Source organism: Pimephales promelas, chromosome 10, assembly GCF_988280905.1.
Source record: "Pimephales promelas chromosome 10, fPimPro1.hap1.1, whole genome shotgun sequence".
NCBI classification, from domain to species: Eukaryota; Metazoa; Chordata; class Actinopteri; order Cypriniformes; family Leuciscidae; genus Pimephales; species Pimephales promelas.
The window spans coordinates 36349988-36377571 of NC_142778.1; the positions used below are offsets into that span (position 1 = coordinate 36349988).

Genomic DNA, 27584 nt, shown 5'->3' on the forward strand with positions numbered 1-27584 from the left:
TATATATACAAAACAATTATACACAGTATACACACATATACTATGTAAACACAAACTTTTATACTGAATGTGATTAATCGTTGCCCAGCACTAGTTTTTACGTTTGTGGTTTTGCGTCTTTTCAACTGGATCTGGAACCGTTTTCACATGTTTAAAGAGAGGTCATAATATGGAAAAGTGGTTTCGATAACCACGGAAAAATGTGCGACTCATCCTTCTGTGTTTGTGTAAATAAATAAGAAAAAGAGCAGCGCTGAATGTTTGTCTGCCTAGATTTACATCGTATCCGCATATCTGTCAGCATGTTTATTTAACCTGGGACATTCCTCAGCATAAACTGGAATATACACTTTTTTAAGAAAGAAAGTAATATCTTTAGTAATCAACAATGCATTAAATTGATCAAAAGTGTGTAAAGACATTTATGTAATGCTAAAAAAATCAAATAAATCCTGTTCTCTTGAACTTTCTTTTCATCAGAGGACAAAAATCTGAACTGTTTTCAACATTGATAATAATCATAAGTGTTTATTGAGCATCAGATCATCATATTAGAGTGATTTCTGAAGGATCATGTGACACTGAAGACTGGAGTAATGATGCTGAAATTCAGCTTAGAAATAGAAAACAATATTTCATAATTTTCTGTATATTTGATCAAATAAATGTTAAACAGAGTTGTCTGTCTGTTAAGGGAGTTAAAATGTGGAATAGTCTCGATGATGAACTGAAAACATGTAAATCTATAGAAATTGTATATAAAAAAAAGATTACGTTATACAAAGCTGAATGAGTTTAGCTTTCCTTTCTTTTAGTTATTATTTTCGCAAAATGACTTACTGTACGGTACTGTGTGTTAAATAAATAAAATGTAAAAAGGATCGGCGCAATAAGCATAAGCTTCAGCCGACACCATGTTTTTATTATTGTTTATATTGTATTTTCACTTTTGTTTCTATATTGGTTTGTAAATTTCTTTTTGAAGCTGACCGAAATGAATTATGAATGAATAAATGCAGCCTTTTCATGGTACTGAATGTGTAGAAAACGAGGTTTCTAGTTCATTCTTATATCGAGCGATAGACTGGCGTTCGGGCGAATTAACAATTATAAGCTTATTAACAATTATGTCTGCCAACATTAAAAGCCGAACCAAGAGCTGTATATATTTAATATATTATAGTCTTTTTGTAAATGTGTTTTTTATTATTGTAATAGGCACAGTGTACCCTATGTTATCTTATAGTGTTATTTAAATTGTAGATATTTTTTTGTCAATTTGCTATAGATCTATAAATGTATTTTCTTGATTTTTTGTAATGCTTTTTTACATCTTGGCTAGGGGACTACAGATGAAAAATAGCCTTTTGGCTAATTCTGGCTTTTTTAACCATGTTTGTTCATGCGTTTTGTGAAATTGCACTGTCCCCTTTTAAATAAACCAATAAATCAAATCAAATCAATTGCTCCCAAACACGTAATTTAAAACAACCTCATTAACTCTCCTTGTGTGATTTGCTTTGTATAGTTTCCAAATGCTACAACATCTCAGATGAGTCGAGCTAATTTACTGCTAAACGAAGTGCGATTTCTCTCACAAAATGCACCATTTCCAGACTAGAAAGTTCTTTCCTCACAAACTAGTTTAAACTAGCACTTGTTCTCTCAGCCTCGCGTTCGCTACACATTAGATCTCTCGGTTAAGCGTCAGAAGCCCTAGGGTTTCTGTTTTACCTCGCGTTAGCGTTAGCATGAAGCTGTCGCTGGGAGAAGCGTGTAATTCTTCTCAAAGGTGCCGGAGTGTGTGTAGGAGGACGAAGCGCCCCCTGCTGGGCCGGGCCGGGCCGGTGTGTGTCGATGATGGGCTGCTGGAGAACTCGTAGGTGACAGCAAACCAAGGGAGGCACAAATCCTGCCAGCTCGGCTCAATCTGAGAGAAATGCACACACACACAACCCAACAATGACCACAGTGCACAGATCTTTCCTAAAGAGTTATCATGTCTTTTACCTTTACTTAACATCAAATGCATGCTTTGCGTGCTCAATCAGTAGAGCATGATGCTTGCAACACCAAGGTCATGGGTTTTCAATTGGACTAATAAAATTCATACCAGTCGCAATGCAAGTCGCTTTGAATAAAAGCATCTGCCAGATGCATCAATGTGAATAAGACGTGCAGATCTCTGGGTCCAGGTGTCTCGTGTAACACAGTGGTTGCACTGACTGAAGCTTGTCTCCTCTGATAGATTGTTTATAGGGGACGAGGAGGAAAAGTTGACGCTTCTAAGTCTATTTTTAAAACACAGGTAAACCTGCATTAAAGGAGTAGGTCACTCTTAGAAAAACTTTTGCTGTTAATTTACTCACCCCCATGTCATCCAAGATGTCCTTTCTTCAGTCGAAAAGAAATTAAGGTTTTTGATGAAAACATTCCAGGATTTTTCTCCATATAATGGACTTCAATGGGGACCAAATGAGAGTTTCAGTGCAAACTGTTCAAAGGGCTTTAAACGACACCAGACGATGAATAATGGTCTTATCAAGCGAAACGATCGCTCATTTAAAAAAACAAAACAAAGTTTAAGTTTTATAAGCTCAAATGCTGGCCTTGCTCTGTTCTGTGTGATGCGCGTTCGTGACTCCTGTTTGAACTCGGTTTAAATGAACGAATCTTTTTCCGAGTCATTTAGTTCATTCAAGAAACTAAATGAATGAGCTGACTCAGGAAAAGATAAGTTTATTTTGATGAACGAGTTTGAACAGGAGAGTCACGAACGCGCATCACAAAATAGAGCAAGGCGAGCATTTGAGCTTTAAAAAACTTAAACTTTAAGTTTACTTAACTTTTTTTTTTTTTAATGAGCCATCGTTTCACTTTATAAGACCCTTATTCGTCGTCTGGAATCGTTTAAGCCCTTTGAACAGTTTGCAGTTTGCACTGAAACTGTCTTTTAGACCTTGAACCGTTTGGTCCCCATTGAAGTCCATTATATGGAGAAAAATCCTGGAATGTTTTCATCAAAAACCTTCATTTCTTTTTGACCGAAGAAAGAAAAACATGGATATCTTGGATGACATCGGGGTGAATAAATTGTCAGCAAAAGTTTTTTTTTTTAAAGTGAACTACTCCTTTAAGAGATTTGCCAAAGATTTTATCCTCTGCAAAACCAGCTTGTTATTTTCCCCCCCCGGACTAAATAGAAATTCCTCAGTTCATCTAAATCTGGTGTTTTTTTTTTTTTTTTTAAGAGCCGTAGCCTTAAGAAACTCCTCATGTTTTGACATTCCTAAGATTTCTTTTTTTTACTTCTCGTTCGGAGTCATTAAGGACAGTCTCGGCACGTTTAGCGGCCGATTTAAATAATTGGTGTGATTTTCTTAAAATAATAGTGGAGGAGAACTTATGTTAATAGCAAATTAAAGACGGGGATGTTGTAGATAGAAGTGCTGTGAAGGTTTGAAGCGTTCTTTTAAAACTCCAGCACTAATTATCCTTTAAAGTAAAAGTTGTCAACTCAAGTGAAAGAGCTGTTTTTCATAAGAAAGAAAAATTGAAAAGTCGATCTCAAATGTTTCTCCTCAGTCACGATCAGATGAAATAGAGACATTTGCTCTTGTTCCTCAGATGATTCTCATTATAAAACATTATAAAATTTCACAAATTTGCCAAGATCTCAATAGATTCCTCCTATATCAAATGGTCTGTGCTGCTATTTTACAGCTCTATATATTTAGTGCATGACAATTATTGACTTTGTGTCTGTATAAGAGATTTTAGGAGAAACACCTGAGTCAAAGTTGCTTGTTTAAGTCTTCTGGGTGGTTGGATCAGGTTTGCCGATCTTCCAAACCACAAAGGCTCATCCAAACTCATTTTTCTGAAATTTCAGGAAATCAGGTTTGAAAATGAGCCACAGAAGCTGTAAACCTACCTCAGCATATTTGTGTTTTAAGCGCAGGTCGTGTCAGTTCACCATAACAAACCTTTATTTTCTCAACACACATTGGACCTTTTTTCGTGGAGGATTTATAAGATAGGACAGATGTAATTTTCTCTCGTTGGACCGGACGTCCTTCCAAACATCTGTGCGGTGATGTGTTTTGTTTGATTATTGATATTTTCTTGTTTCAGCTAAGAAGTTTGGAGTGACGGACGTCCCGCTGGAGGCTGTGAGCTTCATTTCTCACGCCACCCAGTCCAGATTACGGACGGTGCTGGAGAAAGTTTCCTTCATCGCCCAGAACAGAATGGACTCTTGTAAGGTACGAGACGGGATCAGTGTGCAAGAGAGGCTTTTATTTATACGTGTATTCTGTTGCTGTAAATAGTTTTCCTACAAATCACACAAACATTATTTTAGTGTCACAAACACACATTGTTTCATGCATCTGCTCACAGCAAAAACTAATTCAAACATTAACATGAAAATAATTTTCTGTTCAACACTTAAAATATCCGGAGAGAAACAATATTTTTTTAAACATTAGTCATGCATTGGGTATTTATATGTCTGTTTGCTTGTGAATGCAATGCCCTAACAACCACTGGAACACTCTAGCAGCTTCCTGATGCCCTAGCAACACCCTATCAACCACATTGAGTACACTAGCAACCACATTGCAACACCTAAGCAACTACACAGAATGGCATATAAACCAACCTGAACATTATAGAAACCACCTAGCAATGCCCTAACAACCACTGGAACACTCTAGCAGCTCTCTAATGATGCCTTAGCAACACCCTATCAACCACCTTGAGTACACTAGCAACCACATAGCAACACCTAAGCAACCACACAGAATGCTACATAAACTATCTTGGACACTCTAGAAACCACATAGCAATGCCCTAACAACCACTGGAACACTTTAGCAGCTCCATAGTGATGCCCTAGCAACGCCCTATCAACCACCTTGAATACACTAACAACCACATAGCAACACCTAAGCAAACACACATAAGGCCCTATAAAGCTTCTTGAACACTCTAGGAGAAACCACCCGAAACCACCCAGCAATACCCTAACAACCACTGGAACACACTAGCAGCTCCCTAGTGATGCCTTAGCAACGCCCTAGCAACCTCCTTGAATACACTAGCAACCACATGGTAACACCTCAGCAACCACACAGAATACCATATAAACCATCTTGAACACTCTAGAAACCACATAGCAATGCCCTAACAACCACTGGAACACACAATCAGCTCCCTAGTGATGCCTTAGCAACACCCTATCAACCACCTTGAATACACTAGCAACCACATAGCAACACCTTAGCAACCACACAGAATGCCACATAAACCATCTTGAAAACTCTAGAAACCACATAGCAATGCCCTAACAACCACTGGAACACTTTAGCAGCTCCATAGTGATGCCCCAGCAACACCCTATCAACCACCTTGAATACACTAGCAACCACATAGCAACACCTAAGCAAACACACAGAAGGCCCTATAAAGCTTTTTGAACACTCTAGGAGAAACCACCCGAAACCACCCAGCAATACCCTAACAACCACTGGAACACACTAGCAGCTCCCTAGTGATGCCTTAGCAATGCCCTAGCAACCGCCTTGAATACACTAGCAATCACATGGTAACATCTAAGCAACCACACAGAATACCATATAAACCATCTTGAACACTCTAGAAACCACATAGCAATGCCCTAACAACCACTGGAACACACAATCAGCTCCCTAGTGATGCCTTAGCAACACCCTATCAACCACCTTGAATACACTAGCAACCACATAGCAACACCTTAGCAACCACACAGAATGCCACATAAACCATCTTGAAAACTCTAGAAACCACATAGCAATGCCCTAACAACCACTGGAACACTTTAGCAGCTCCCTAGTGATGCCCCAGCAACGCCTTAGCAACCACCTTGAATACACTAGCAATGCCCTAACAATCACACAGAGCTCTTTGCCAGTACTAGGGATGAGATGGTGAGGAAATATACATATGTGAATAAAAGCCTAAATTCAATGGGTTCATACTGTACGAAGCGATCGAGTCTCTTCAGAAAATTTAAATTTAAATCATATCGATTAGTTTTACGATCTCTTTAGAAACTAACTATATGAAGCGTCAAAGTGGTAGTTGTGTAGACTGTCAATCTCCATTTTAAATAAAAAGATCTTCATTTGTGTTCTGAAGATAACGAAACGGGTTTGGAACGACATGAGGGTGAATAATTAATGACAGAAGTTTTATTTGTAGGTGAACCATCCCTTACACACACACACACACACACACACACAATCTTATCGTAAAGTGTGTCGTTAAAGTGGAAACTTTTGGGCACATAAGTGACAAAGAGACAGAAGCATCCAGGTAAACAATTCAATATTCAAACGCACAGCCAGAAAGTCCAACACCGCGTCGCATCAACCCAAGACGAACAAAACAAACCCACAAACGAGGAAAACACGGCTTTAAAAGCTGTTTATTTGTGCACATGGCGAGTAGTTCAGCGGAGAGGCGCGCAGTCACGGACGTTTTGTTTTTCTGTGTGGTGTGTGTTGTGGCTTTTTGTTTTGTTGGTTTGCGTGTGCCGCTGGTTTCTAAATGAGCACCCGTGTCGACATCAGCAAAACACAAGATCGTCCTGACTTCATAGCCAACAAAGGACAGGAGAGATGGAGCCAGGGATGAGAGGAGAGACGAGCTCGTCAGAAAATGAAAAGCAGCAGGAAGTGCACAAAACAATCGAGGTCGCGTTCTGAAGTAAACATGTTTTTTGCGCTAGCCCCATAAACTTCCGTCTCACCTGCCTGAGAAGAGGTTTTCATCACCATTGAGTCATAATAAACACTCATTAATAAGTTAAAATGTGTTTACGAGTATCAGAAGTTTTGAGCTCTGTGTGTGTGTGTGTCTCCAGGAAGGCGAGGGGTACGAGCAGTCGTCTGATGTGCGCTCGCAGCTCAGGTTTTTTGAGCAGCTGGAACGGATGGAGAAGCAGAGGAAAGATGAGCGAGAGCGAGAGATTCTCCTCCGAGCAGCGAAGGTAACCTCTCAGATCCTCTCCCGGTGAACGCTATCTGGACTAATACACCCGTCTGATCGCACATTTTCACGTACATATATTGTTTGTGTGTAGTGAAAAGAACTATATTTTCATTGATTATACAGGTGAAACTTTAAACATTAGAATAGTTAATTAATTTCAGTAAATTCAACTTAAAAGGTGAAACTAATTTATTACATTAAAAAAATTCAAATTCAAAATTAGAATATATTGAAAATGTTTTCATAGGTGTATGCCATAACCGTCAAAATTATAACAAATAATCTCACTTTGCATGTAATGAGTCTATATAATATATTAGTTTCACCTTTTAAGTTGAATTACTGAAATAAATGAACTTTTGCACAATATTCTTATTATTTCTTCTTATTATTTAAATTCTTATCTTCTTCTTATTAAATAGTATTAGAACCTTAAATTCTTCTTATTATTTGTACATTATTTAATTTATTTAATTATTTAATTACTGGAAATTATTTTTAGTTTTATTTTGTTGTTCATCTGTTTTTTCCCCCCATTTTTATCCCTCTGATTTCTTTTTTGAATTGTATTTACATGTTCAAAATAAAGATGTAAGATAAAATAAGATAAGATTAGCCTTTATTTGTCTCACAAATGAGAAATTTCAACCTTACAGCAGAAAGTGGGATAGAAAGTAGAATAATAAGTTACATAAACATGAATAAATATATGCATAAAGGCATGCTTTTCCTTAAACTTAATATAGATAAAAACAATAATATCAATCAATCACACGCTTATTAGTTTTATGATTGAATCGTAAGAAAACCTTATTTGCTTGTGTCAGTTCTATATAAAACACCAATCAATATGTTTTTTTGAGTATCATTCCACATATTTAGCATTAAATCAAGTGAATTTGCCATTATCAGATGCTTGATTTATTGCAATAAATGATCTGCAGGAAAGCAGAGTGATTCACTTTCGTTCCGGTATGAGAGCGCTTCTTCTGTTTTGGATCATAAAAAAAGTCGTACATTTATTTGGGATTTTCATTGCTTGAAAAACTTGATATAAATGGACCTTTATAAAATTTAAACCATAAAAAAACACATTTTCATCTAGTTTCCAAAGCAACATTTCTCATTTTCATTTAGTTTAACTTAGTTTGGGAAAAAAAATACAAAAATAACTAAAAATCTAATCACAGACCTAATATCTGTGGAATTTTTTTTTTTTTTTGCATGGTTGCATTCATTTTTGCAGTTAGCAGAAATCAGCATGATGAGCTCTTTCACTGCATGCACACCAGATATACTGAGCCTGTGTTTCATGAATAATTTAATTCAATTATGCAATTTACACCTGAATGTGTTTATTTACACAGAAACACAGGTTGAGTATATCTGGTGTGTATGCAGTGAAAGAGCTCATGATGCTGTGACTGATCAGATCTCATCCCACTACTTGTCTGAGGATGTTTGAAGAAAGTTTATATCTGAGAGTGTGCGTCTGATCCTGGAAGCCCCTGATAACCCCAGACGACGGAGTTTCCAATTAAAGATGCGATTGCGTTCCCTTTTCCCGTCGCCCGCAGCGCCGCAGTGAAATAGTTGGGCTCGTTTCCATCATTAATTCATTTAGCTCAGAGACGATGACCCGCTGTGAAGTCCCTCTCGCCTCCCTTCGGCCTAATGGCGTTATTATGCCGGAGCTAGATTATATTTCCGCTGGTCGGCCAAAACGACTCAGTTTAGCTCAGGTGTGAGTGTGAATGGCCACGCCGACCTCTGTGACTTTGTTTTGGGACGGGACGTTGTGCAAGCTGAAGTCTCACGGTTGTGAGGAATTTGAACTCCGCTGAAGCTTAAAATGCGATCAGGGAAACATGGTGTGTGTTCTCAACTTAAACGCATCGTAAACGTGTCGTCTGTAGCAGATCATTGCCACTGTAGTCTGGAAACAATGAATGAATCAGTAAAGTCCCATTCGTTAACATTAGTTGATCACACTAGTGACACTATTAAAAGAAAAGGTTCCATTTAGAACCTTAAAGGGTTCCATCAGGAATGCATATATAGAACCTTTTACTTGTTCCATTTAGAACCTTAATCACTAGTGTGATTTTACTGGTTCCATTTAGAACCTTAAAGGGTTCCATCAGTAATGTATATGTAGAACCTTTCACCGGTTCCATTTAGAACCTTAAAGGGTTCCATCAGGAATGCATATACAGAACCTTTTACCGGTTCCATTTAGAAACTTAAAGGGTTCCATCGGGAATGCATTTATAGAACCATTTTACCAGTTCCATTTAGAACCTTAAAGGGTTCCATCGGGAATGCATATATAGAACCTTTTACCGGTTCCATTTAGAACCTTAAAGGGTTCCATCAGGAATGTATGCATAGAACCTTTTACCAGTTCCATTTTGAATCTTAAATGGTTCCATCAGGAATGTATATATAGAAGCTTTTACCGGTTCCATTTAGATCCTTAAAGGGTTCCATCAGAAATGCATATATAGAACCTTTTACCGGTTCCATTTAGAAACTTAAAGGGTTCCATCGGGAATGCATATATAGAACCCTTTTACCGGTTCCATTTAGAAACTTTAAGGGTTCCATCGGGAATGCATATATAGAACCTTTTACCGGTTCCATTTAGAACCTTAAAGGGTTCCATCGGGAATGCATATATAGAACCTTTTACCGGTTCCATTTAGAACCTTAAAGGGTTCCATCGGGAATGCATATATAGAACCTTTTACCGGTTCCATTTAGAACCTTAAAGGGTTCCATCAGGAATGGATGCATGGAACCTTTTACCAGTTCCATTTAGAATCTTAAATGGTTCCATCAGGAATGTATATATAGAAGCTTTTACCGGTTCCATTTAGAACCTTAAAGGGTTCCATCGGGAATGCATATATAGAACCTTTTACCGGTTCCATTTAGAACCTTAAAGGGTTCCATCAGGAATGTATGCATAGAACCTTTTACCAGTTCCATTTTGAATCTTAAATGGTTCCATCAGGAATGTATATATAGAAGCTTTTACCGGTTCCATTTAGAACCTTAAAGGGTTCCATCGGGAATGCATATATAGAACCTTTTACCGGTTCCATTTAGAACCTTAAAGGGTTCCATCAGGAATGTATGCATAGAACCTTTTACCAATTCCATTTACAATCTTAAATGGTTCCATCAGGAATGTATATATAGAAGCTTTTACCGGTTCCATTAGTGGGTCATTATATGGAATTAGTGTTAATTAATTTAATTGGATTAAACAGTTTGTAATTAAACATGTCATCACTAAAAATGAAATAACCCATTAAACACGAGAATATTATGCGATAATTTATGACATTTAACATTATTTAAGCATTCCTTAAAATTGAGTCATGAACTCTAGGGTTCTATATAGAATCTATATAGAGTGTAACATGAACTAACAATGAACAATACTTCTACAGCAGTTAGTAATCTTACTTTATCGTAATTTAAAATCAAAAGTTGTCTCTGTTAATGCACTGTGAATTGTTCTTCTATTAACTAACAGAAAAAAAAGATGATTAAATGTTTTTAAAATAAATTGCTCATTTCTAGTTGATGCATTAACTGATGTTAACAATAGTGTAAAGTACTGGCAGTGAATGAATATTGACTAATAGAACAAAGCGATCTTGTGGGTTTAGATCATTCCGTGGGAACAGAAAGCGCTAATCAGCTCTGATTCGTGTGTGTCCTTGTGTTCTCGCTGTGCGTCTTTAAGCTCAGCGTGATTTGACCCCTTAAACATGAACCTACTAAAATAAATCTCATCGTCCATTTCAAATATGACTGGAGTCTTCAGGGACGAGCTCGAGGGCCAGGGGCCAAACGCATTACTCTCAGCCGAGATAGCGACCAGTACGTGAACCGCCTGATATATTTAAAACCAATTAGCAGCGAGGAAGGGCAGAGTGTGTGCCGCCCCTCTCCTGCAGAGAGAGAGAGAGTTAGGAGACATCCTCATGGGGCAATTAAAAAAAGACTGGAGACCTAAACACAAAGCCCTCAGGATCACACACACACCTCACACACTCCTCTCTCCCTCTCTCTTTAAGAGACAAAATGCGAGTAGAATCACACAAGGCCACGATTAAATGCTTCAGCAGAGAGATTTACCCTCACTGACCACTCACACACACACTCTCAAACTCACACTCTTACACACACACACACACATATTTTACCGATTTTTTTTTTTAAGTAAAAGCATTAACCTGAAAACGTTATTTCTGAATATTCTCTGAACATTTAAAACGTCCAGTTTAAGAAAAATAAATTAAAATGTGTTTTGTCTGTACTAAAATAGCCAGGGAGACCAACCCCGAGTTCATGTGTGACCCGAGACACTGAAAACACCGGATCATACGATACTCGTGTGTAAGACAACAGTGCCACGCTTCACTCTGAAACACGCAGCGCATATATTTATTGAGTTCCATCACAGCCTTTGAGATTTGATAATCACACGTAGTCATATCACGATTTCACTTTTATTTCGATTAATGGTGCCGTCCTAGACCAGAAGGCCTTGGACTAACACCCTTAAAGGGACAGTTCACCTTAAAATTAAAATTCTGAACCAAACAGTTGATGGGCCCTATAGTATTTTTTCCATAATATGGACGTCAATGGGGTCCATTAACTGTGGGATACTGGCTTTTTTGTGTGTGTTCAGCAGAAGACAGAAATTCATGTAGGTTTGAAAGAACATGACAGAAGATCATTTTAGGGTGAACTATCCCTTTAAGGCCCGTTCACACGATAACTATATAGTTCTAAAAATCGTCCTGAATATGAAATAATAGCAGAGTTCACAGCACACCTGTGACGATAATAGTGGAAAACATCATTGCGATCACTTTCAGAATGATTTATTTTTCCAGCCGATGAACGATAAAAACATTGACAGCCAATCAGAATCCTGCTTTAAAGAGCTGGAGCATTTAAAGAGGCAGACGACAAAACTGCAGCGTGCGCTTATTATAAACAGAATGAAATTATGCGCTGGTGTGTAATATAGTTATCATTAACAGTATCTTTAGTTATCGTTCTTGGTGTGAACGGGCCTTAATAGGTTTGTACACACACACACACACACACAGATGAGTGTCAGCTGAAGCTGCATTTGTAAATTGTGTCTTTTGATTAGTTGTTGCCTGTGGTGTTGTGTGTGTGTGTGTGTGTGTCAGCAATGTTTGGAGGGCACAGCCTGCGGGCGCAGAGTCAGTCACCGCTGAACACGCACAAACACACACACACACACACACACACTGTCCTTGACACATCAGATCTGCCCTCGTTTGTCCGCAACTATTTTAGTGCGCGGATGAGTTGAGATCCCGACACGCTCACCTGCCCGTCTCTCTCTCCATCGTTCCTTCTGTCGTTCATTCTCTCTCTCTCTCTCTCTCTCTCTCTCTCTCCCAGAGTCGCTCGCGGCAAGAAGATCCAGAACAAGCCCGTCTGAAGCAGAAAGCAAAGGAGGTGAGGCTTCCATCATTACCACTGACATTTCAAGGCTCCGGCAGATTAATTTTTTATGCTGTGCTACATATGTAATGCCATTTAAAGTCTGACTCTGGGAGAAAAACAGAAGAAAGTTTGAGGAATTATTTTCATTGATTGATGTCCTGCGAAAGAAATGAGCGTTTTCCTCTTTTCTCCAGCTCTGAGCTGATATTTAGGAGAATGTGCCGTGCTTTTATCCGGAGATCTGATTGAGATGAAGTCAGAGTTTTCCCCGTTTGTCGGATAATTTGCCGAGGCCATTAGCATCAGAAAGGCGTCCTCGTCTCGCTTTCGCAGAACGGGGGACGATTAGAAACTGTTACCGCGATGTGAGGCTCAGATTGCTTGCTTTTGTTTCTCCCGCATTGATTTTCGTTTTTTTATGCTGCCAATTAAAAAAATAGTGCCGTTCTTGATTCCCAGCAGAATAAACGAGAATCTGAACACACGAGTGTCCTGCACACAGCGACTAATGCGGAGCGACACTCGTGTCCTGACCTTTAAAGAAAGGACTTTGGGCTTTAGATGTGTCACTCAGGTGTCCGTATCTATCTATCAATCTATCCATCCATCCATTCATCCATCCATCCATCAATTTATCTATCCATTTATCTATCCATCCATCCATCCAATCGTTCAGCCTATCTTCATCCATCCATCCATCCATCCATCCAATCGTTCAGCCTATCTTCATCCATCCATTTATCTATCCATCCATCCATCCATCCAATCGTTCAGCCTATCTTCATCCATCCATCCATCCATCCAATCGTTCAGCCTATCTTCATCCATCCATTTATCTATCCATCCATCCATCCAATCGTTCAGCCTATCTTCATCCATCCATCCATCCATCCATCCAATCGTTCAGCCTATCTTCATCCATCCATCCATCCATCCATCCATTTATCTATCCATCCATCCATCCATCCATCCATCCAATCGTTCAGCCTATCTTCATCCATCCATCCATCCATCCATCCAATCGTTCAGCCTATCTTCATCCATCCATCCATCCATCCATCCAATCGTTCAGCCTATCTTCATCCATCCATCCAATCGTTCAGCCTATCTTCATCCATCCATCCATACATCCATCCAATCGTTCAGCCTATCTTCATCCATCCATCCAATCGTTCAGCCTATCTTCATCCATCCATCCATACATCCATCCAATCGTTCAGCCTATCTTCATCCATCCATCCATCCATTTATCTTTCCATCCATCCAATCGTTCAGCCTATCTTCATCCATCCATCCAATCGTTCAGCCTATCTTCATCCATCCATCCATACATCCATCCATCCATCCATTTATCTTTCCATCCATCCATCCATTCATCCATCCATCCATCCATCCAATCGTTCATCCTATCTTCATCCATCCATCCATCCATTTATCTTTCCATCCATCCATCCATCCATCCAATCGTTCGATCCATCCATCCATCCAATCGTTCGGTCTATCTTCATCCATCCATCTATCTATCCATCTATCTATCTATCCATCCATCCAATCGTTCGATCCATCCATCCATCCAATCGTTCGGTCTATCTTCATCCATCCATCTATCTATCCATCTATCTATCTATCTGAGCGTTCTATCTATCTATCTATCTATCTATCTATCTATCTATCTATCTATCTATCTATCTATCTATCTATCTATCTATCTATCTATCTATCTATCTATCTATCTATCTATCTATCTATCTATCTATCTATCTATCTATCTATCTATCTATCTATCCATCCATCCATCCATCTATCTATCTATCCATCTATCTATCCATCCATCCATCCAATCGTTCAGCCTATCTTCATCCATCCATCCATCCATCCAATCGTTCAGCCTATCTTCATCCATCCATTTATCTATCCATCCATCCATCCATCCATCCATCCAATCGTTCAGCCTATCTTCATCCATCCATCCATCCATCCATCCATTTATCTATCCATCCATCCATCCATCCATCCAATCGTTCAGCCTATCTTCATCCATCCATCCATCCATCCATCCAATCGTTCAGCCTATCTTCATCCATCCATCCAATCGTTCAGCCTATCTTCATCCATCCATCCATCCATTTATCTTTCCATCCATCCATCCATTCATCCATCCATCCATCCAATCGTTCATCCTATCTTCATCCATCCATCCATCCATTTATCTTTCCATCCATCCATCCATCCATCCAATCGTTCGATCCATCCATCCATCCAATCGTTCGGTCTATCTTCATCCATCCATCTATCTATCCATCTATCTATCTATCCATCCATCCAATCGTTCGATCCATCCATCCATCCATCCAATCGTTCGGTCTATCTTCATCCATCCATCTATCTATCCATCTATCTATCTATCTGAGCGTTCTATCTATCTATCTATCTATCCATCCATCCATCCATCTAATCGTTTGTCTATCTCCATCCATCTATCTGATCGTTCTGTCTATCTATCTGATCTTTCTATCTATCTCTCTGATCGTTCTGTCTATCTCCATCCATCCATCCTTCTGTTCACCATGAGCTGAAATGGAATTGTAAGTTGTAAGCATTCTCAGACTCAGTTCTGATTGGTTCGGCTGATGAGCTGCAATGAAAAAAAAATCATTAATTGTCATCAATAGTTTTCTGTGTCTGTTCAACAACAGATTTGTTGTGCTGACAGTCAAAACGGATTTATTTGTATTGAGTGGCTCAGTGGTTCATGTGGGTTGTCTACAAACCGAAAAGTTGGTGGTTCAGTCCTCGGTTCCACCTGACCAAGTGTCGAGGTGTCCATGAGCAAGACACCTAACCCCAGCTGCTCCTAACGCTCCTTGCATGGCTGACACCGCCGTCAGTGTGTGAATGAGTGTGTGAATGGGTGAATGTGAGGCAAAATGTAAAGCGCTTTGGTGGCTAGTGGGTCTATGAAAGCGCTATATAAATGCAGTCCATTTAATATTCTCTGAAGAAAAGCATCATCTGTTCTGTAGAAATGTCTCATTATCTGTCGCTCTATCTATCGGTGTGTGATGTGGTCCGGCTGAGAGAGCCTCATCTGAGTTCTGTCTGAAGGTTTGCTAACTCATTATCATCTAGCTAGCGCTGCTTTCCTGACTGTCCATCTTTTCTTCAAGTTCCCTCTCGCTCCCGCTCTTCTGCTCCACATTAGCGAGGTAACCCTTAAGAGTGGATTGTAGTCTTCCCATCAGCCTGTGCTGTATGTAAATGAGGTGATTTGTAATAGGCTGCGCCCGAGGCCGTGTGATCAAAGTGGATCTCCGCCCTGTTAAGTGGCAGGCAGCTCATCATCTCAACACTGCAGATTAACTTTACAACTCACAGAGCGACTACTACTGCTCACACACACACACACACACACACTCGCTCTCTTCATATGTCGTCAAAACCCCCAATTTGTTTCCAATCAGAATTTTAAAAAGGCTGAAATCTCTCTTTTATTTGCTATTCCACCAGAAACGCTCCCTCTCTCTCTCTCTCTCTCTCTCTCTCTCTCTCTCTCTCTCTCTCTCTCTCTCTGGGTGTAATGGTGGTGTTTCTCAGTGCGGTTCTTCCTCTGGTCTTCATCTGATTGGCTGCGGGCGACAGAGCTGCTGTTTGCGTGTGTCGTGGAGGTTTCGCACATCTGCCCAAATTTCCATCAGGATAATGAGGTTGATCCGCACTGCCTTCACTCTCTGTGACGGGGAGAACGGCGAGAGAGGGGTTTATTACTCATAACCACACCAGAACACACACAAACACACAATACATTGCACTTCTGTGGTGTGTGTGTGTGTGTGTGTATGGACTCTTTCCGCATCTTTTGTGAGTGTCACTTCTAGTCGTTTCCGTAACACCAAATTTCATTTCTTAAAGTAGTTCAAAGGGAAAATATTGTGACAGTTGTCTTTTATTCACACTCCTTAGAAATGTTTTACCGGTGTGGAATGATGTGGGTGAGTAATTGATGAAGTAGTTTTCATTTTTTTATACAATATAAAGCCATGGGCAACGCAACAAAATATAATTTAATATCTCAGTAATTTCTCCCAGACAGACTCCACGGATCATCCATCCATCCCCTTATATTAGGTTATTATTTTACTGCTCATGAGTCCTAATGAAGCTCTCAATATGTTTATATCGGCATTATGTTTCATGCATGAACTTTGTCTTAGATGCTCCGAAAGTTTATTAGGTTAGATGTAAACTGACCCTACTGGTCATCCAGTGAAGTGATGATACACAGGGCAACTTTTGGAGCAATCTAAGTTTCTGAACGATTGTTGGTTGGGCATTTTCCCATTGAAAATGGACAATACATTTATATCTGGATAATTCATACCAGTTATGGGCCCTGTGTCTTATCTGGTTGCCCATTGTCGGCATTAACCATTGACCTTAAAGGAGTAGTTCACTTTTAAAAACACTTTTGCTGATAATTTACTCACCCCCATGTCATCCAAGATGTCCATGTCTTTCTTTCTTCAGTCGAAAAGAAATTAAGGTTTTTGATGGAAACATTCCAGGATTTTTCTCCATATAATGGACTTCAATGGGAACCAAACGGTTCAAGGTCTAAAAGGCAGTTTCAGTGCAAACTGCAAACTGTTCAAAGGGCTTTAAACAATTCCAGATGATGAATAAGGGTCTTATCAAGCGAAACGATCGCTCATTTAAAAAAAAATATATAGTTTAAGTTTTATAAGCTCAAATGGTCGCCTTGCTCTGTTCTGTGATGCGCGTTCGTGACTCTCCTGTTTATCAAAATGAACGATACTTTTATAGTGTCATTTGGTTCATTCAACGAACGAAATGAGCGAATGGATTTGGGAAAAGATTCGTTCATTTTCATGAACAGGAGTCACGAACGCGCATCACAGAACAGAGCAAGGCGACAATTTGAGCTTATAAAACATAAACTTTGTTATTTATTTATTAAATGAGCGATCGTTTCGCTTGATAAGACCCTTATTCATCATCTGGAATCGTTTAAAGCCCTTTGAACAGTTTGCAGTTTGCACTGAAACTGCCTTTTAGACCTTGAACCATTTGGTTCCCATTGAAGTCCATTATATGGAGAAAAATCCTGGAATGTTTTCATCAAAAACCTTAATTTCTTTTCAACTGAAGAAAGAAAGACATGGACATCTTGAAATTTATCAAATTTCAGCAAAAGTTTTTTTTAAAAAAAAGTGAACTACTCCTTTAAGAGTATAGAGGATCGCATTTTATAGTTCTATCATCTCGAGTTTATATCTCTAACCTTTGGCATCTTGGCAAACCTGAGCACAGTTTGAGACTCGTCTGAAAGTGTTTTCTATTTGTGATTTCGACTGGTGATTTTTCTTTCCTTCGGGAGACGCGTGTTCCTCTACAAACGCGTGCGTCTGATGGAGAGATGTTGTCTGTTTCTATCCATTCGTCTTATTTCAGCCCCTCACAAACATCCGACTCCCCGTAATGTCATCGAGCGAGTGTGTTCGGGAACCTATTTCCACAGTCCTCAGCGATGCCCAAAGGTCAGATGGGATATTTTTAAAGCGCCCTCGGTGAAAATCAATGCCCAAAAAAAAAAGAGACAGCAAACAGGAACAGGGCCGCCCACCCTAATAAGCAGCGCCTCGCTGCAGATAAAACGAATCTGCAGAGAAAAGTGGAGAGATTGTGAGGGGACACATGACAAATAGAGAGAAGAAGAAGGCAAAATAAAGTGAAAGAAGCCGCAAATACATAAAAGAGAGCGAGCGAGAGAAGCCCTGGCAGATACATCACTGTGTCAGGTCACACGGACACAGATTCATCATCTGAACAGGAGAGGACGGCGAGTGACCACTGCTGACCACCTGGGTAAAGCGTTGTGTTTTACCACAACAGCCTCTGGTCAGCGCAGCCGCCGGCCGGCGTGTCACAGACAAGGACAGAGTAAGAGAGGCGCTGGTGAACGCTCGCTCCCAGAGCTGATGAAGACTGAGAGTGGGCCGAGATCAATCCGACCGGGAAAGAGATCCTTCAAACAAAAACGGTTTACTCCTTCCAAACCTGTATTTCCAACGCGTTCACATCCTAGGGCGTCATATAGTGACACTTTTGAAATCCAACGCACATGGCACCCTTTATCGTCAATATAACATGCACAGAGCTTTGTTCGGGTACACTGTAAAAAATTTGGAGTAGGATTTACTTGAAAAAACCTTGCTAAACGATCTCACTCAGAAAATGCTAGCAAATTTACAAAGATTTGCCAAGTAAAAACCTAAACATATTTACCAGTAGCTTTAATTAGAAATCTTTAAGTTAAATTTACTTGGAATGTGGAATTAAGTAAACTTTACAAAAAATAAGTAATTTTAACTCGGCTTGTAAAAGGTTGATTAATACCGATTTCCTTTGCCTTTGTATTACATTTCACTAAAACAATTATCTTGAATTTTATTAGTCATTTATAGTATGTTCTTTACTTAGATCATCTAAGTAATTTATATATACATCATGTCAGACTTTAAGCCTTATGTGAATGCAAACACCTCAATACTTGGTAGACAATACACAATGGTGGTAACATTTGATGGATCGTTTTTGTGTTTGAATGTGTCGTTTTAAGCAAAAGATTTACTCGAAATGTCACAAAATGGCAATTTACTAATGCTGAAAACAAAAATCAATGACAAAACAGTGTAAATACAGCTGGAAACCAGTGAAAAATGAACCTCATTAATTATTCAAGGTCCAGTGCATGATGGGAACCCCAGTATCAGAAAAGTTGAGCAATTTTTACTTAATTTTATTGAGTTGATATTTATTTACACTTTCATTTATACTCGCTTGAAATAAGTACTGATATGGAATTTACTTAGTTTTTTAAATTCTTGCCTGAACTAACTTTTTCAAGTAAATTACATTGGGTTTTTTCACTAGTATTTACTTCACCAAAAAATCATTTTTTACAGTGTATGGTAGGTTTAGTTCTGGGGTAGTGTTAGGGTTAGACCACTAGGAGGCGCCTTCTGGCCCATATCTACGTCTCATATTGATGCTAAAGGGTGCCATGTGTGTTGGATGTAGACAAAAGCGTCACTATATGACGCCTTGGGATGATAACGGGCTGGTATTTCTGTCACGACCACTATTCAGTCCCTCCAGAAAAACGCGATTATGCGATCGCTGAATTGAATGCAAAATCAGCCAAAGTCCGCATATTTATGCGGGGGCCGCATTTTTTCAAATACGCCGCACTTTTGCCGCATAAATTGCCGATTTCCGTGCAAAATATGCGGGGTTTGCATAATTTCATAATCCTCGCATTTTCGTTGCAAAAAAAGCCACTTGTATCGTAGCAGAAAGTTGAAAAATGTTGCGTTTGCTTCACACAAGAGCAACCATTTCCCCCCGTTTCCATGGGAACGTTATGAAATAGGCGATTGACATCTCACAAATCGAACTGGTATAACTGTCTGCCGCACGTTCTACCATCACATAGTTACTTAATAAACAACATAAGATAAAAGAAGTAGCATCAAACAGAAATTACCCGCACACATGGGGTGTTTGAGGCGCACATATAACACTGCAGAGAGCTCTTAAAGGGGCCACACCTTATTTACACTCTCACAAGATGAGAAATTAAATATTCACAGCACTTTCTATGATGTAGTATGCTTGCTTATCAATAATAAGAAATGACTCTTACATTAGCCTAGTGAGAACATGATGTTGGGGGAATCACTTTTTTTTTCTCTTTTTCATCAAACCGCATTTTTTGCAAGTTCCTGCAATTTCATCGCATAAAATTGCATAAATAATCGCTGTCGATTTTTAAGCATCTGTGTAAATCATATCTGATGTCCTTAGCCTACAATGAGTAGATGTGATATTTTAACTGGTTGAAGTATGTTTTTATTTTTATCCTTCATGGGAATCTGTATGTAAAGCACTTTGGTTCAACTTGGGTTGTGTATTAATAGTGCTATATAAACAAAAAAACACAAAATATCTCGCATATTCCATCGCATTTTTAAAGAAAACGGGCCGTGTAATCAATCAATTTTTGCCCGCAACAATCACAAAAAAATGCCGCGTTTTTCTAGACCGTTTGTCCTCTCTCCCCTCTGTGTGTCTTACATTCTCTCTTTCTTGTACGGTTTTCGCATCCTCGTGAAGCTGAGGTCCTTCACGTGTCCTTTGGGAATCGCTTTTTGTTCCAATAACTTTTCCCAAATATTTTCCCTCCTCAGGCGATTACAGTTTCTTTCCCTCCTCCGTCTTTATATCTGTCTTCTTTATGCTAGAACTGCGTTCTTGCGTTCAGTGTTGTGGGTAGAAGCCCGATCCAAACATCCCATAATGCCTAAACGCTTTGGTTCCTTCTGTGGAGCGAACCATCCTTCGGAAAATGTGACTACGCAGGAGCAAAGAAGTGCATTGATTTTGCCAAGACCTCAGAATATGATGTAATATTTCCATCATAGAGGGAATTGTAATGGTTCTGATGCATTACAGCTAAGTTTATCCGTTTGTGAAACATGTTTCGAATGACTCAATATCTGGTGTTGGCTAAATCAGTTGACCATTGAGGCATATCTACAGGTCAGACTTGACAACATGCAAAAAAGCATTTCATCTATTCATTCTTTGTCTTTTTAATGATTCATTGGGTGGAAAACGTGATTGTTTCTCAAAATGCGAGATGTAGAAACGAAAGAAACCTGAGATTAAATGTAACGTGTAGAAGCTCAGAGCATTTGTCCTTCGGGGAATATGAATTTGCATTGACATACTAGCAGACATACATTGCTGAGAAGCTTTATGGAGCACTTTTTACGGTCTTTTTTTTCCAAGATGAAAAGCAGGAATCGTTGGCAAACGTCTGATTGCTGTCTAGGAGAAACATTTGATCTTAATCTCAACAAAAACTCAGATTTTTAAGGTTAAAAGTTTCACAGCAAAGCCTTTTTACAAGACAAAAGATGCAACGCAGCCGCTGAAACGTCTGTCCTCAATCTATTATTTTCCTTGTTGTGGTTGCTTGTTTCATCCCTAAAATTCCCGAAGTCAAATTTCAGATGGAATGAAAAAGAAGCGGAGAAGAAAAGCAAGCTTTAAAAATACCTTTGGTGTTCCTGTGTGTTTGTGAATATTATTACAAAGTGCCGTAATGAGAGAAAGAACAACACAAAGCGAGATTTGTGCCTGTGAGCGAGATGGCGAGGAATCTGAACAGTGTGTGTGTGTGTGTGGCCGCCTGTAGGAGGTCTTTCTCTTTGTGCGTGGATCTCCTTGGGATGTTAGCAGCAGGGGAATCGGGCATGAAGCGCTACTCTTTTGGGGATGAACTGATGGGCCTGAACAACAAAACCAAAGAGAAGGCGAATGGCACACAACGAACAGAAAGATGAAACGGTCAGTGTTAGAAAACCAGACTCCAGACTAGCCGTCCCGTGACCTCTCAGTCCAGTTCAGGTGATCTTCAGAGAATAACCAACAACTTTTAACAAATTAATGCTGTTTACAGCGGCCCGGTTCACACATGCTTTATTTTATACACTATTTTTCAGAAGTTTGGGGTCTATTCTGCTCATCAACTCTGATCAAAAATACACTAAAAAATATGAAATATTATTAAAATATAAAATAATTGATTTCTAAGCGAATATATTGTTGAATTGAATTTATTCCTGTGAATTTTCATCATCATTACTCCAGTCTTCAGTGTCACATGATCCTTCAGAATCACTCTAATATGAGGATCTGATGCTCAAGACACATTTATGATTATTATCAGTGTTGAAAACAGTTGCTGCTTCATATTTTTGTGCAAACCGTGATTTTTTTTCAGGATTCTTTGAGTGGAAAGGTCACTGCATGTAATTAAAAAAAGAAATATTTTGCTTTATTATAAATGCCTTTACTGTCACTTTTGATCAATTTAATGCATCCTTTCTGAAAAAAAATTCTTAGAAAATATATATTATTGACCCTAAACTTTTGAACTGTAGTGTTTAATGAATTTTATAATTTCATTCATTATACGAATGGATAGAATGATATTCCTTCCTTCTGCACGCCACATTGATTCAATAATTTATGTACACTAAAAATTATTTCTTCCATGCATGTTTCATGAATGATGCTTAGTATATTAAATAATTTTGCTTTTACAAAATAATGGTAAAAATACAGATAAATACAATATAATAAAATAAAATATAAATATCTAAAATAATGGTAAAAAAATTAAAATGAAAATATATATTTCAATTCAATTAATTTATAGTATAATATAATATTCTTTTTAAAAAAATCTGATTTTGTTAATTTTATTTGTCATTTTACAGATTTCTTCTGCCCATCTCATTAATAAAAATTATTTTACAGACAATTTACACAAATTCATGTTGTGCGTGTTTCATAAATGAGGTTATATATATAAAAATATATATAGTTTTGCTTTTCTAAAATAATGGTAAAATAAATTAAAAAATACTTGCAAATAAATATTAATATATAGTATAATATAATACAATTATGTTGATTAAATTCAGATTTTATTTTTTACTTCTACCCATTTGATTAACAATTTAATAAGAATGATTTCCCAAACAATTTGTAATTGTGCTAATTTTTCAAGAATATTTATTTAGGTGTTCTAAAATAATTATTGCTAACTCCTTTTCATCCTAAATGAAATTCCATTGATAAATGAAGTTCAAATTTTGATGTAAATTTCCAATCTGATTAGTGAGCATTATTCTGAGGTGACGTGTCGGCGTCTTCCAGCGTGACCTCTGACCCTCGAGGAGCGAGCGCTGCACATTCCCTCTCGCCCTCCCGTGTGTGGGGAAGACCTGTGCGAGAGAAAGAAAGGTTGGAGAGAGTTTCTGAGTGTGCCGTACGCTTCCATTAGATTGTGGCGTTGGCTAATTAGAGAGTGGCGGCGTGATTCACCTTGTTAATTAGAAGGACTCGCACAGCACCGGCCCCGGGGCTCCCAGGGATCCAGAGAACGAGAGGGCTCCTCTTCAACGCCCGCAGTCTCTCCTTCTCTGAAGATTCTTTTGCTTTTTGATTCCAAATGAATAAATCATCCGCACACGACTCTGTTCATCTGCCACTGATGCAAATTACACCTGATCAATAGAAGGTGACGTGGAGGAGGAAGAAAGAGCGAGAGGTTGAGAGGAGAAAGACTGCTTGCCCAAGCAGTGGTGACACCAAACATGGAGATTTTCTACATGGATAAGCAGATTTTTAATGATCTCCTCTTGCTTATTCCCAAACTCCCCTTCAAATAATACAGTGAAGCCCTCCACACTTGTGCTCTCCAAGTTAAGAAGTTAAATGTGTCTTAATTATATTTTAGGTTGCCTTTGGGTTACATTTTTAATAATTAATTTTAATTACATATTATTTTACAGTTTTTTTTTCTTTTTTATTATTTTTATTTAATTCATTTATTATTTATTTGGGTTAATGTTTGTGGATTTCTAACTATATTTGTGTTTTTAAAATTAAATATTAATTTAATGTTTATTATTATTATTTTAAAGTATTATTTTAATTATTTAATAGGTTAATATTTGTGGATTTCTTACTATATTTGTATTTTTTAAACTAAATATTAATTTAATATTTATTATTATTATTATTATTATTTTAAATTATTATTTTAATTTATTTATTATTTAATAGGTTAATATTTATGGATTTCTTACTACATTTGTGTTTTTTATTAAATATTAATTTTTATGTTTTTATTATTATAATTATTCTAAATGATCATTTTAATTTATTTATTATTTAATAGGTTAATTTTTGTGGATTTCTTACTATATTTGTATTTTTTATTAAATATTAATTTATTGTTTTTTATTATTATTATTTTAAATTATAATTTTAAATGTATTTATTATTTAATAGGTTAATATTTGTGGATTTATTTCTATATTTGTGTTATTAATAAATATTAATTTAATGTTTTATTATTATTATTATTATTATTTAAAATTATAAGTTTAATTTATTTATGATTTAATAGGTTAATATTTGTGCATTGTGTTTTTTAAATTAAATATTAAATATTTTTATTATTATTATTTTAAATTATTTTTTTAATTTTTTTATTATTTAATTGTGGATTTCTTACTATATTTGTGTTTTTTAATTAAATATTAATTTAATGTTATTATTATTATTATTATTATTATTTTAAATTACAAGTGTTAATTTATGTATTATTTAATAGGTTAATATTTGTGGATTTCGTACTAAATTTGGGTGTTTTTATTTTTTATTTTTCACTGCTGTTAAGTTAATTCTAGCCAAAATCAAACAGCGCACACATGTCTGTGGTTCTGTTGAATCTTGAGGAGCAGGAAGTGACCTCATGAGGAGCAGGAAGTGACCTCATAATGAGCCCGAGGTTTCTGTTTCTGCATGCGTTTCTCTTCATTCCGGTGCGTGAATATGTCTTGATCTTTAGTTGGTCGCTCTGGAGGTTAGCGGCGAGCCCTGTGTGACCCTGAGGTCATGTCAGATCAATGATTTACATGTTTCTGTGAACTCTTAATGCTCTAACTCTGACTGCTCATTAACTGCTCAGAAATTGCTCTGAATTTTTTTTCTAAACTAGACACTAAACCGGATTGGCATAATCATTTTCTGAATGTGTCTTTTCGAATACTCAGTATAGTTATAAATAACTTTTCCTTTTAATTAATTGTCTGACTTTTGAAACACAACCATGTTTTATTGCACTGATATCTGATGTGGAAAATCTCTCATGTTAAATATTGATATTTAAAGTCACCATAAAATCAAAATGGACTTTCTAAGTACATTTTTCTTATAAGGAACGTTTAATCAGTGCACGTTATTCTGATGAAAAATATGTTTGTCTTCATGATAAATCATGAAAATGTATTTCCCTCTGCTTTTAAGAGACATCTCTGTTCTGCTGACGTCACCAAGTCTCCATAGTTGGGGGAAATAAAATAAAGCAATAATATTTTCTATTGTAAATTTGGCGATCCAATCAAATTGTTTATAAAATGAAGACCCTCCCTAGATTATATAGAATTATGTTGTATTACTGTTAGTTACATTTTATGTATATTTTTTTTATGAATATTTTTTTTTTTTAAATATTTTTGATAAAATTGAGGTGCATTTTTCAAATAAACTTTATTATTATTTATTTTATTATTAATTATATTTTATTATTTTGTTATATATTTTATTATTAATAATAAGAGTTTTTGTGAATATTTATGAATTTGTTGCTATATTGGTAGAATTTTTTTTTACAAATTTTTTTGGCAAAATGTGCAGGATTGTTGTCTGGAGGAACATGGCCCCCTCAGTGTCCCGGGGCCGGGGACGAGGGCCAGATTTGACCCCTGCTGGTCCTTTATGTTCCAGACTTTAGTGTTACTGAACCTCAGTGTTGCCCAGTAAAAGACTCCCCAAACCAGCCCGATCCTCCCGTTCCGCTCCGGCGCAGACATCTGTCTGCACGAGTGTGTGTGTGTGTGTGTGTGTGTAACGCGAGCCTGTGGGGGAACAGAAGGTTTAGCAGGGCTGATAGAGACGGGCAGGTTTGGCCATCATGACAAACTGAGCTTGTGCTTCATGAGAAGTGAAACACACACACACACACGTGAGCTGGAGATCTGGATCTGTGTGACCAATACGATCTCACCTTAATTCGTGTGTATTTTATAAGATGGCTAAATTTTCACAACGAGTCATCAGGAAGGACCTCCTCTTACTCCGCCCCTAAAACATGAACGTACGAGTGAGTTTGAGTGAATTAGCCATCCAGATTACTGGGAGATTGTGTTTGTGTGACCGATTCAGGATGAAAGGCTAAGAAAGATGGATGGATGGATGGATGGATAGAGAGATGGATGGATGGATGGATGGAAAGATGGATGGATGGATAGAGAGATGGATGGATGGATGGATAGATCGATGGAAAGATGGATGGATGGATAGATAAATGGATGGATGGATGGATGGATGGATGGATGGATGGATGGATGGATGGATGGAAAGAAAGAAAGATGGATGGATGGATGGATGGATGGATGGATGGAAAGATGGATGGATGGATAGATAAATGGATGGATGGATGGATGGATGGATGGATGGATGGATGGATGGATGGATGGATGGATGGATGGAAAGAAAGATGGATGGATGGATGGATGGATGGAAAGAAAGATGGATGGATGGATAGAGAGATGGATGGATGGAAAGATGGATGGATACTAGATAGATGGATGGATGGATGGATGGATGGATGGATGGAAAGAAAGATGGATGGATGGATAGAGAGATGGATGGATGGATGGATAGATGGATGGATTTTATGGATAGATAGAGAGATGGATGGATGGATGGATGGATAGATAGATAGATGGATGGATGGATGGATGGATGGAAAGATGGATGGATGGATGGATGGATGGAAAGATGGATGGATGGATAGATAGATGGATGGATGGATGGATGGAAAGAAAGATGGATGGATGGATGGATGGATGGATGGAAAGAAAGATGGATGGATGGATAGATAGATGGATGGATGGATGGATGGATGGATGGATGGATGGATGGATGGAAAGAAAGATGGATGGATGGATGGATGGATGGATGGAAAGAAAGATGGATGGATGGATAGATAGATGGATGGATGGATGGATGGAAAGAAAGATGGATGGATGGATGGATGGATGGAAAGAAAGATGGATGGATGGATAGAGAGATGGATGGATGAATGGATGGATAGAGAGATGGATGGATGGATGGAAAGAAAGAAAGATGGATGGATGGATAGAGAGATGGATGGATGAATGGATGGATAGAGAGATGGATGGATGGATGGAAAGAAAGATGGATGGATGGATAGAGAGATGGATGGATAGAGAGATAGATAGATAGATAGATAGATAGATAGATAGATAGATAGATAGATAGATAGATAGATAGATAGATAGATAGATAGATAG

The 27584-nt window shown here is 37.9% G+C and overlaps 1 protein-coding gene across 2 annotated transcripts in view; it reads left to right on the forward strand.

The window, feature by feature from the left end:
- LOC120487575 (transcription initiation factor TFIID subunit 4) overlaps nt 1-27584 on the forward strand; it is a 109794-nt gene that overhangs the window by 36105 nt on the left and 46105 nt on the right. For both annotated transcript variants that reach the window (XM_039683790.2, XM_039683791.2), the window contains 3 exons: nt 4135-4265; nt 6908-7033; nt 12499-12555. In XM_039683790.2, coding sequence (XP_039539724.2) covers nt 4135-4265; nt 6908-7033; nt 12499-12555 — 314 coding nt within the window. The remainder of the gene's footprint in view (nt 1-4134; nt 4266-6907; nt 7034-12498; nt 12556-27584) is intronic.